General features: G+C 42.5%; 1 protein-coding gene across 1 annotated transcript in view; it reads right to left on the bottom strand.

Annotated features, from left to right (window-relative positions):
• Nucleotides 1–12,077, bottom strand: part of LOC132883477 (girdin-like) — a 107,436-nt gene that overhangs the window by 26,557 nt on the left and 68,802 nt on the right. Inside the window, 10 exon segments of the mRNA XM_060917149.1 lie at nt 1,059–1,235; nt 1,457–1,595; nt 4,258–4,385; nt 4,764–5,834; nt 6,423–6,560; nt 7,088–7,228; nt 7,230–7,288; nt 10,564–10,711; nt 10,802–10,948; nt 11,041–11,199. Coding sequence (XP_060773132.1) covers nt 1,059–1,235; nt 1,457–1,595; nt 4,258–4,385; nt 4,764–5,834; nt 6,423–6,560; nt 7,088–7,228; nt 7,230–7,288; nt 10,564–10,711; nt 10,802–10,948; nt 11,041–11,199 — 2,307 coding nt within the window.

The following is a 12,077-nucleotide window of genomic DNA, read 5'->3' as shown; positions in this document are numbered from 1 at the left end:
TGACAGTAGCAATTTGTGAAAAATGCTATAATAATTCTTTTTTTTTTTTTTGGGGGGGGGGGGGGGGGGGGGGGGATAAGTTCTTACCATCAAATATTTTTATTCCATATTTTGTTGGGTTTTTTTGGGGGGATTTTCTTCTTCTTTAGGTTTTTTTTGCCAGTCTGCAAACCAACTTAAAGGTGCATTACCGCCACCGACTGGGCTGGAGTGTGGAACAGGAGACTTTGGGGGGGGGGGGGGGGGGGGGGGGGACTATATTCTTTTAGCCATTTCTGTTTCTTTTAAATACTTGATAATTTTGGGGGGTTTTGTTTTTGAGTTATTATTTCCTCCTCGATTAGTTCAGCAACATACTCTGCCATTTTGCTTTTCTCTACTCACAATATATGAGCTGATATCCTAGTAGTAGCCAATCAGAGCGTGCGATTGCTCATATCCAGTGAATGTGAATATAAATCATGACAAATAACCTAATTATCCACAATCTACTTTAGTTCCTTGGTGTTTTCCGCTGACATTTTTGTCCCGACTGACTGCTGCGCTCAAGCTAACACACGGGATTATGGGATATATCGGGCAATCAGGATGTGTGCATGAAGTCTACCGGTAGTCTAAATCAACCAGACAACATTTGATTCTGACATGAACTGATGTTTTTTGCTTCTGATTACAATATTTAACATTTTTTGACACATATATTTGAAAACACTTTACGATTTATGCTACACCATCATCCAAAAAAAAAAAAAGCCCACATGGCACTAAATACAGTATATTCTTGACCATTTGGTTTGGACATGAACTACTATAATCAATAAGGTGCATTCTGTTCATATGACTGGTATAAAAGCTATGCCAACACGTCTATTAACAGTAATTATAACAGACCCTCCTTACAAAATGTCCCTTTCCAAAGCCACACCCCCCTTCCATAACACACCTTGAAATGCCCTGATTGGTCAGAACTCAAAAAAAAAAATATATCACTGACTGCACCTTTAATTTAATCAGCAGGATGCACTGTGTGTGTGTATTAGTCTTACTACATCACTTACATTCCTCTCCACCTCTATGAGTCGATCTTTGACCTTCAGCAGCTCTCGAGTGGCCTCGTGACTCTCCTTCTCCCACTTACTGATGCTCTGCGAGGCATCCCCTCCTCGACAGGGCGAGCTGTGCACCATGCGCTCCTCCTCTTCCCTCTGACGAAGAGCCTCATAGTTCTTCTTCACCTGATGGAAGTGGAGATGGTTCAGCTGGGACTCGCTTCATCAAAATTTTTCCCCCAAATAAGACTTTGGATTTATTATTACTGAAATGAATCATAGATAGTCATGAAACTTGAAAGCTGATTATATATATATATGTATGTATGTATGTATGTATGTATGTATGTATGTGTGTGTGTGTGTGTGTGTGTGTGTGTGTGTGGTGAAAGTTGAGGAATGCGCACTGTTTTGAGTTCCTGTCGGAGCTGCTGGTTAAGGTTGGAGGACTCCTGCAGTCTGGCCTCCAGGGCGGCGATCTTCTCCTCTTTAATCTCCAGCGAGGACTTCAGTGTCGACTCCAGCTTCGATTCCAGCAGCTTGAATCTGAAAGAGCACAGATTTTTATTACCTCACCTGTAACAGAGTAAGCAGGGTGAGGTATTGTAATCAGTGCGGTTTGTTTGCATGTCTGTCTTAACAATCTAGCATCTAGACAGTTGCACTGATTGACTTCAAATTTTCAGGGTAGGTGGGCAATGGTCCATAGATTACCTGATTAAATTTCGGGGGTAATCGGGTCAAGGTCACCAGAAAGGTCAACCTCTCGGTTAAAATAACATTTTCCATTATAACTCAAAAATGGTTGCCGATAGACATGAGTATATTACGAGCATATAGGAACTCCCATATGGCCTTTCATTTGGCACCATGATCTTTGACCTTGAGTGACCTTGAATGGTCAAACTCAAGGTCACGGATTTCAGAGGGCTGTAACTTGAAAACGGTTGATGGTAGACAGATATTTACCATTATTAACTTATAGGAAGTGCCATATGGGCTTTCAGTTGCCACCATAACCTTTGACCTTGAATGACTCGGAAATGTCAAACTCAAGGTCATGGATTTTCATAGGACCTGACAACTGATGATTGAGAAATATCAACATATAGGTATAAAATAAGTGCTGCTGGGTGAGATTTGCTTTGCCTGGCAACACTTGTTTGTATTATATATATATATATATATATATATATATATATATATATATATATATATATATTTAAAAAACAAACAAACAAATGAACAAACAACGGTGGTGTAGTGGTTAGCGCTGTCGCCTCACAGCAAGAAGGTCCGGGTTCAAGCCCCGTGGCCGGCGAGGGCCTTTCTGTGTGGAGTTTGCATGTTCTCCCCGTGTCCGCATGGGTTTCCTCCGGGTGCTCCGGTTTCCCCCACAGTCCAAAGACATGCAGGTTAGGTTAACTGGTGACTCTAAATTGACCGTAGGTGTGAATGTGAGTGTGAATGGTTGTCTGTGTCTATGTGTCAGCCCTGTGATGACCTGGCGACTTGTCCAGGGTGTACCCCGCCTTTCGCCCGTAGTCAGCTGGGATAGGCTCCAGCTTGCCTGCGACCCTGTAGAACAGGATAAAGCGGCTAGAGATGATGAGATGAGATGATTTATTTATTTGATGCATATGGTTATAGTGAGTCTGAATAATCACAAAACGAAACAATATTAATTTTACCGTTTCATCATAGCTACAGTGATGTTTTTCAGGCTCCACCCTCTTTTCCCCTTTGCACATACTGACAGTGCATTGAGCTGAAGATTATCCTGAGCTCTATTTACAGATTATTAAAGCTTAATTATTCATATGATATGAGAGTGATAACATGCATTCCTCCATCTTGCTCGACGGCTAAAGCCCCATGCCAGAGCGTCTCGGATTGGCTGACGCACTAGGTGTTTGACCTTTTTAACCAGAACGTTAAGGACGTAGTCGCTCATCTGGTCTGCCATCAAAACAACCACGACTCCCAAAACATCAAACAGAACTGAAATGTGTCAATGTGAGAGAGGACCAACCTCCACGACAACCTGTTTACAACGGGGAAAACAAAAGACTGCATTTTGCTCCCCAAGGGAAGAGCTACACAAAACATCAATCAGAACTGAATTTGCATGATAAACATGAGAGGAGATACAATTCTAGTCCGAAGAAAATTTGGTAAGTTGATCTAATTCCTAATTAGTTGGCAAAAAATTGATACAATGACCAAGTTTTGTGCAGAAAGTTTAGTTCTTTCAAATAAAACAGTCAGAACTGAAATCCGCTGAGAACTGACGGAGGAGACACGATTTAACTGAAAATAAACAAAAGTTGTAAACAAATTGTTGACAACAGGAAAATCAACAAACAAACGACCAAGTTTTTTTTTTTTTTTTGCTGAGGGGAGATCTACCAAAAACATTGATCGGAACTGAAACTAGATGAGAACTCAGAGGAGATACAATTTGAGTAAAACGTCCAAAAACTTGTGAGGTTGACCTAATTGGCAGTTCATTAGCAAAAATTTGTGTTGTGCAGAAGGTCTCGTTCTTTCAAACGAAACAAATCAGAACTGAAATCCATTGAGATATGATTTAACAGAAAATAAATAAAAAGTTGTAAACAAATTGTTTACAACAGGAAAATTAACAAACAAACGAGCACATTTTGTTCCCCAATGGAAGATCTACCCAAAACATCGATCAGAACTGGAATCGGATGAGAAATGAGAGAGGAGATACAATTCTTGAGAGGCCTGGAAAATTCATTAATTTAGCCTAATTACTAACTCGTGAGCAAAAAATTTGACAAAACAATGACCAAGTTTTGTGTGGAGTGATGAGTTTTTTTCAAACAAAACAATCAGAACAGAAATCCGTGGAGATTTGACAGAGGAGATACGATTTAACTGAATTGTGGATGACGGACGGATGATGAATGCCACGCCATGGCAACGGCTCATTGGCCTTATGGCCAGATGCACTAATAAGGTGACTGTACTTGGCATCATTAGCACCGAATTGTCATTGAAATGGAGCAATGGCGCATTTGACAGATAATAAAACGTTTACTAAAGAAAACTTTGCGTCATTTCCTGTTTAATGCTAATAATTGTGAAATCCTGTAGGAGGAAAGTTGACAGTGGTGTGAAGTCACGCAATCTGAGGTGAAAAACTTGTAAATCCTTGTGCGTGTGCTTGCACGAGTCTCACCTTGCAGCAGAGCTCTGTTCGTCATGCAGCAGCCCTTCTTTATTCAGGCCCATCTTCTCCAGCTCGTGAGTCAGTTTTTCCAGATCGTTGTTTATTTGCTGACTCTTCAGTTTCTCGCTCACCAGCTCCTGAATTACAAATCACCACCATGGGGTCAATACCAGGTCATCACCGAGCACAAATCATGGCATCAAAGTGAATACGTGCATACTTCATTTACTTGTGAAGCTGAAGAAATGAACAAGGCGAGTGATTTAATATCTGATTATTCTTCACTTCCCATCATTTTCGAAATATCTGCGACAGAATGCAGCTTGTCCTGTTTCTGTGTCAAATCACAGCTTTACCTGTGACTGTTAAGGCTCTGACACTGGAGACTCCAACGTTAAATCAACATCTTTTTACAGAAAACTTCACATCACATCACTGTAAAGAGCGTTTTTAAAGCCTGATTAGATAACGTAACTTGATAAAGGTTCGTTAAACTTCAAGTTATTCACACACACCTCTCTCAGTGTGACCAGTGTCTTCTTGTCGATCGTGGCCTGCTTCACCAGCTCCTTGTTGTCCCTCTCGAGATCTTTGACACGGTTACAGGAATCGCTCAGGAAGTTCACTTCCTTGCTCAGAGCACGGTTTTCCTTCTCAAGCTGCGAGATTCTCTGACTGTCATCGTCTAGTTTGGAGTCTCTGATCTCAGCCTGCTGCCGCAGCCGCTTGTTCTCCTTCTCCAGCTGCTTCTTGTCTTTCTCCAACTGCGAGCTCTCCTGCTCCAGCACTTTGTTCTCTTGTTCCAGTTGCTCCAGACGCTTGCTGGAGATCTTCAGCTCCTCCAGGCTCCTCTGTAGGCTCTGGTTCTCGCTCTCCAGGTCCTGGAGCTCTCCTTCCAGCTGCTGGATTTTACGTCCGCTGTTCTCCAGGGCCTTCTGGAGCCGCTGGTTCTCTGAATCTAAACCTTGGTAGCTGAGCTCCAGGCGTTCGGTTTTCTTGGATGAAGCTTTCAGCAACTCCAGGTTTCTCTGCATCTGATTCTTTTCGCTCTCCAGCTCTCTGTTCTCTTGCTCCAGACGAGCAGCTTTGGCTCCTGCGGACCTCAGACTCTCGGCTGTACGTCGCAGTTCCAGGTTCTCCACATCCAGCTGGGCGTTCTCCTTCTCCAATGCTTCCAGCTGCAGGGCCGCGTTCCTCAATCCATCAATCTTCTTCTTCAACCTTCTGCTCTCTGCTTCCAGCTCAGCGTTCTCCTTTTCCAAGGCATCCACCTTCTCGCAGGTGATCCCGAGACTCGCGACACGTTTCTGCAGACCTTCGTTCTCACACTCCAAGCGCTGGACCTCAGTCTCAAGCTCCTCTGCCTTCTCTCCTTTCTCCTTGTAGTACTCCAGGTCTTTGCGGAGCTGCTTGCGCTCAAACTCGAGCTTGTTGAGCTTGCCACTGGTCTCTTTGATGGACTCGTGGAGGACGCGGTTCTCCTTCTCGATGTCTTTGACTCTGGCTTCTGCGCCAACCTGAGAGCGCTGCCTGAGGGATGTGATGGTCTGGTTCAAGTGCTCGTTCTCCTGCTCCAGCCCCTTCACCTGAACATTAATGAACAGCAAGAATAACAATCAGATTATTCAAGGAACATACAGGATGTAAACAAGGGGCCGCCTTGCAATTGCTGGTGACTCTAAATTGAGCGTAGGTGTGAATGTGAGTGTGAATGGTTGTCTGTGTCTATGTGTCAGCCCTGTGATGACCTGGCGACTTGTCCAGGGTGTACCCCGCCTTTCGCCCGTAGTCAGCTGGGATAGGCTCCAGCTTGCCTGCGACCCTGTAGAACAGGATAAAGCGGCTAGAGATAATGAGATGAGATGAGAAATCAAATAAACCCATGTTTATTTCCACGTCTTCCTCCAATTCTGACAGGAAGTAGATCAATGTGTATATGCAAGACTATCTGAGAGGAAAATCTCACTCTGCTCACAGATAAACTTTACACTTTTTCCCAGGACGTTTCTAATATTTCAGGGAAATGTTATTTATTTTCTCATTCCTGGAAAACTAATCTGAAGTGGAGACATTTTAAATTCACTCTTCATAATAATAATAAAAAAAAAAACTAACAAAACATAAACAAACAAACATCGCCGTGACCTTCAGTATCGAGTGTAATTTTCGAGTACCTGTCTCTCTGAGTTCTCCCTCAGAGTCTCCAGGGTTTTCTGTAGCTGTGCTTTCTCCTTCATCAGGTCTGAGCTCAGGCTCTCGGCACTGCGCAGACTCTCCCTGTCCGACTGCGCTTCGTTCTCCAGCTGCTCCAGCTGCACGGACAACGAGACATGGCATTGTCACGAACACGTCATAAATGTGCATGGAGAGCCTTTGTGTGACTCACATCTGTAGACAGGAGCACAGCTGTGCGCTTTCTGATTTCACCGCTTCTTTAAAAAAAAAAAAACAAAAAAAAAACAACAAGGGTGAATCCGACAGGGATAATTAACACCTTTACACCCTTTTCGATCACACTCATTTGTTCGGGACAGGACAGGGAGGAGCCGAGTGTCTGCATTGTCACTCAAGCAAAAGAAACAGTGGCACTTAAACACGGCTCTTTGTCCTCGTTTTAGCTTCTTAAATAAACTCAAACACGTAATTACACAGCATCAGGATGAAGCTCAGTCCCATCACACTCCCTGTCCAGCCCAAAACGCTGACCTCATTTCTGTGGGTCGATGCATTTTATTCTACAAAATGCAGACCTCTTTTCATCTTTCTCTTCTATGCTTCGAGGTGCTGCGAGGCTTTTTTTGACCCTCCCGTTATTATTAACCACCATGACTCCTCTAACCTTCTGGCTGAGTCTCAGGTTCTCTTTCTCAGCCTTGAGGAGGCGTGTGCCGGCCTCGCTGCGGTCCTTCAGCTGCTCCACGGTCTTCAGCAGCGCCTGGTTCTCCATCTCCAGCTCAGGAGGCGGCTTTCTCCATCTCCAGCTTCAGGAGGCGGCTGGAGGTCAGCTCATTGACCTCATGGCCCAGAGACTTCTGAGGAACTGCAGGGAAAACACAAATGAAGCAAAAAAAAAAAATTAACAACTCAGTGTAATATCCAGCCTCCGTTGCTGGATCCATCTTCAGACAGGGTTTTTTTTTTTTTTCAGAGCAGTTTTATGAGATTGATCAAATCAAATCTGGGATTTGACGTTATTAAAGACTACTGCCAGAGTTTAAAATAAATAAATAAATAAATAAATATATATTGTAGGTTTACTTGCAGTGAGTGGATAAAAAAAAAATGCTTACAACCCCCCCCCAAAAAAAACCCCTATTGCACAAATAATGTCACAAAGCTGAACGTTTTATTCCTCTTACACCACAACACCTTGCCAATGGCAACACATCCACAAAACATCACTTACATCCAGGCCTGTAGTACTCGAGTCCGACTCGTGCCCTAATTTTAAGGACTCGTGACTTGACTTGGACTTGAGCGCTGATGACTCGGACTTTGACTTGGACTCATGCATTAACTGCATTCGGACTCATAAATTGGAGATGAGGACTCAGATTTATTCTTTATTTTTTGCAACATACCATAATAAATTTGCCAAAGGATATTTACATCTACATTAATTTTGTACTAATTTCATGCAAGAGTGTCACACCTGCATGCTTTGGCGCATGGATCAGATAGACTCTTGGGTGCGCTCGGGACAATGCACACGCCAAGCGGACTCTTGTGCATGCGCCATAAACAACTCGGGCCTGCACAGGATTAAGGCACAATCAGCGCGCCTATATAAAAGCTGTGAAAATACACTTGCGTTGCAAAGTATTGAGTTGCATTGCTGACACGTTACCGAGCCTTATTTCCTTGTTTGGTTTCCTGATCCCTGATTTCCTGTTTCTCATCTTTGATTCTGCTAAGTCTACCATAGCCTGTTTGTGCTTCGCTTGACCGATTACCTGTTTCGCCGTTTTATGATTTTGCCTGCCGTTCTGGATTGTTTACTTGTCTTCACTTGTATTAATAAACACACCTTCTGCACTTACAGTGGATATGAAAAGTGTACACACCCCGTTAAAATGATATATATTTTTTACATCAGAAAAACCTATGAGACCACGATTAATAATTACAAAACTTTTCCCACCTTTAATGTGACCTATAACCTGTACAACTGAACTGAAAAACAAACAAATCTGTTAGGGTGAAAAACATTAAAAATAAAAAACGTACAATAAGCTGGTGGCATAAGTGTGCACACCCTTAAACTAATACTTTGTTGAAGCACCTTTTGATTTAATTACAACATTCAGTCTTTTTGGGTCGGAGTCGATCAGCCTGCCACATCTAGACTTGGCTATATTTGCCCACTCTTCCTTACAAAAGTGCTCCAAATCTGTCAGATTGTGAGGGCATCTCTTGTGCACAGCCCTATTCAGGTCACCCCACAGATTTTCAGTTGGATTTAGGTCTGGGCTCTGGCTGGGCCGTTCCAAAACCTTTTTGGGGTCACGGTCATGCTGAAAAATGAAATTCCTTTCTAGCTTTCTAGCAAATACCTGAAGGTTTTGGGCCAAAATTGACTGCTATTTAGAATTATTCATAATTCCCTCCACCTTGACTAAAGCCCCTGTTCCAGCTGAAGAAAAACAATCCCAAAACATGATGCTGCCACCACCATGCTTCACCGTGGGTATGGTGTTCTTTTGGTGATGTGCAGTGTTGTTTTTGCACCAAACATGCCGTTTGGAATTGTGGCCAAAAAGTTCAACCTTGATTTCATCAGACCAGAACACATTTTCCCACAGGCTTTTGGGAGAGTTGATGTATTTTATTTGCAAAATTTAGCCAGGCCTGGATGTTTCTTTGACCCAACCTCAGTCCAGATATACAGAGAATACAGGAGATTGTGGTCATATGTACACAACCAGTACTTGCCAGAAATTCCTGCAGCTCCTTCAGTGTTGCTGTTGGCCTCTCGGCAGCCTCCCTGACCAGTTTTCATCTTGTCTTTCCATCAATTTTGGAGGGGCGTCCATTTCTTGGTAATGTTACTGTTGTCCCAGATTTTCTTCACTTCTTGATGACCGTCTTCACTGTGCTCCATGGTACATCTAATGCTGTGGAAATGTTTTTGTACCCTTCTCCTGACTGATACCCTTCAACAGTGAGATCCCTTTATAAGCTCTCTGTGAACCCTGGCTTTTGCTGGAGGAGGCAACTGAGGAAATGTCTGAACTTTATTTGGGGTTAATCAGAGTCATTTTAATTGATGGTAGGTGTGAACCCAAAAAGACTGAATGCTGTAATTAAATCAAAAGGTGCTTCAACAAAGTATTAGTTTAAGGGTGTGCACACTTATGCAACCAGCTTATTGTACGTTTTTTATTTTTAATGTTTTTCCCCCCTAACAGATTTGCTTTTCAGTTGAGTTGTACAGGTTATAGGTCACATTAAAGGTGGGAAAAGTTTTGAAATTATTAATCATGGTCTCATTTCTTTTTTTTTACATCAGAAAAAAAAACTATCATTTTAACGGGGTGTGTACACTTTTTATATCCACTGTACATCCATCTCCCAACCATCTCTGACAGAATACAAAGAGAACGCACATTCACCTGTTCATATGTCACGTTCAAGAACAAAACTAATGTTAGTGGTGCTAAAACAGCCACCGTCATATGGTGCGGTTGAAGTGTTGGACTCAACTCGGACTCGACTCGAAATTTTCTTTAATGACTTGGACTTGAACACTGGGGACTCGAGACTGGACTCGGACTTGAGGTTTAGTGACTCGACTACAACACTGCTTACATCACGCAGCTTGTCATGTTACCAAGAAATTATGAAACATCAAATCCTCCATCCTGAAGATGTCAGAAAACTTCCTGAGTTTAAAAAAAAAAAAAAAAAAAAAAAAAACACCTCACATACTCCTTCCAGAAAACTCCACCACATTAACATTTTTCATCCGTTTACTCAGAGCATTTGCTGTGAATCAGTTCCTTGTGAACAAACTGAGCTGTTACTATAGAAACATATCAGAACGAGTGCATTAATTCTGTATAAACCTGTATCCACCATTGGCGCGGCTCTAGAAAATCAATCAACACCTTCGGACCAATCAAAATCGAGAATTCAACAGCGCTGTGGTATAAAATGGATCCGTCAATCATTTGAACTAGTCGATTTTATCGCTGTTCTATTTACAGTATATACACACAGTACATGTGTACAGCAGAGGTTCTTGAGCACTATAGTTAAGAATAAATAAAGGACCTGGTTGAGATCATGATTAATTCATCGGTGGTATACTCGTACCCTCAGTGACCTCTGGTGTGGTTTTGGAAAGTTGCTCCAGCTCCCATCCAAGGTGCAGAGACTCGTCCATGCTCTGTTTTTGAGCCATCTCCAGCGTCAGGTTCTCCTCTAGCAGCTCCTCAATACGCTTCCTATCCATATCTCGCTCCTCTCACACACACACACACACACACACACACTCCATTTCAATCCCTTCATTTCAATAATTCATACCATAATTTTAATATAAGCCTTGTACCATCTCCATGTCGTGGATTTTGGCTTTGAACTGCAGATTCTCCTTCTCAAGCTCGTGCAGTTTGTCTGAACGAGCCCTGGAGCCTTCCAGCTGGTCCTCCAACATGCTCTTCGTCTCCAGAAGGATCTGATTGTCCTCTTTAAGCTCCTGTGCAGCGCATTGTTCACCTATTAATACCCTCAGAAGCTGCAGATCAATCTAAAACTAATCTAACGTATGGCGTTGTGGTGTTTTCATACCTCGACTCTGGCTTTGTAAAACTCGATGTCATGGAGCTTCTCTTTATAACGGCCCACTTCGCTCTCCAGCTTGTCCACTCGGATGGCCTTCTCTCGAAGAGCGTCCAGCTCATCACGGTAGGCTCTTGCAGAGCGCGCGTCAGACAGCAACTGGAGGTTCTGAATACACAACACACTCGTGTGAAGAGGTGTTAAAGCTGGTACAAAGCCACACAAATCTTTTTGCGCCTTTGAATTGGGATGGTAATTCTCAGTCATTACAATTTTGAAGTATTTACTAACGTATTTCACGACTCGAGCTGAGTTTGGTATGGCCATCTTTTTAGCAAATGTTTATGAATGCATTTTAAATGATTTACAACCCTACTTCTACAAATGCCGAAATCCTGAGCAAAAATATCAACCATTTCCACTCAAACTCGAATCATGTTACTGAGCCAAGAGCGCAGCGTTTCCTCCCAAAGTTAAAAGGAACCCAGCAATTATACCTCAAAGAGCACAGAAGTGAAACTCTCCCTGGATTAATGACCTTATCAAATACATTATAATCCATGCTCATAATATTTACAGATATATGCAGACGTCTTGTTTTTTCCAAGCCAGTTTAAGAAAAGAAAATTTCCATGCTTCTGGTGTACAATTTATATATATTAAAAAAAAAAAAAAAACCTTTACACTCAAACACAGACTTAAACAACCAACCCGACCATCTGCGAGCACTTATTGATGTGGCACAGGGTTCAACATGTTTGTGAGCATCAAGTCATAATACTGTTCTAGATTGTTCTAGATGTAGCAGTTGAGATAAGATACGCCTTTTCCTGGTCTTGAATCTGATATGCTGTTGTGCGCCGCACAAGCTCAGGCTACAGCCACATGACAACGGCAACGCGATATTTTTTTTTAGTGGGTAAAAAAAATATATATATATATCGCGTCCACATGGGCAGCGGATCAGTAAAATATCAGGTCCATATGACAACGCAACGCTTGCTGAAAACGATGCAATACACATGCCACACCTCTACGTGCGCTGT

Source organism: Neoarius graeffei, chromosome 3 (assembly GCF_027579695.1).
Source record: "Neoarius graeffei isolate fNeoGra1 chromosome 3, fNeoGra1.pri, whole genome shotgun sequence".
In the NCBI taxonomy this organism is placed as follows: Eukaryota; Metazoa; Chordata; class Actinopteri; order Siluriformes; family Ariidae; genus Neoarius; species Neoarius graeffei.
Note: the sequence above shows the minus strand (reverse complement) of the source record. Positions and strands in the feature narration are given on the sequence as shown.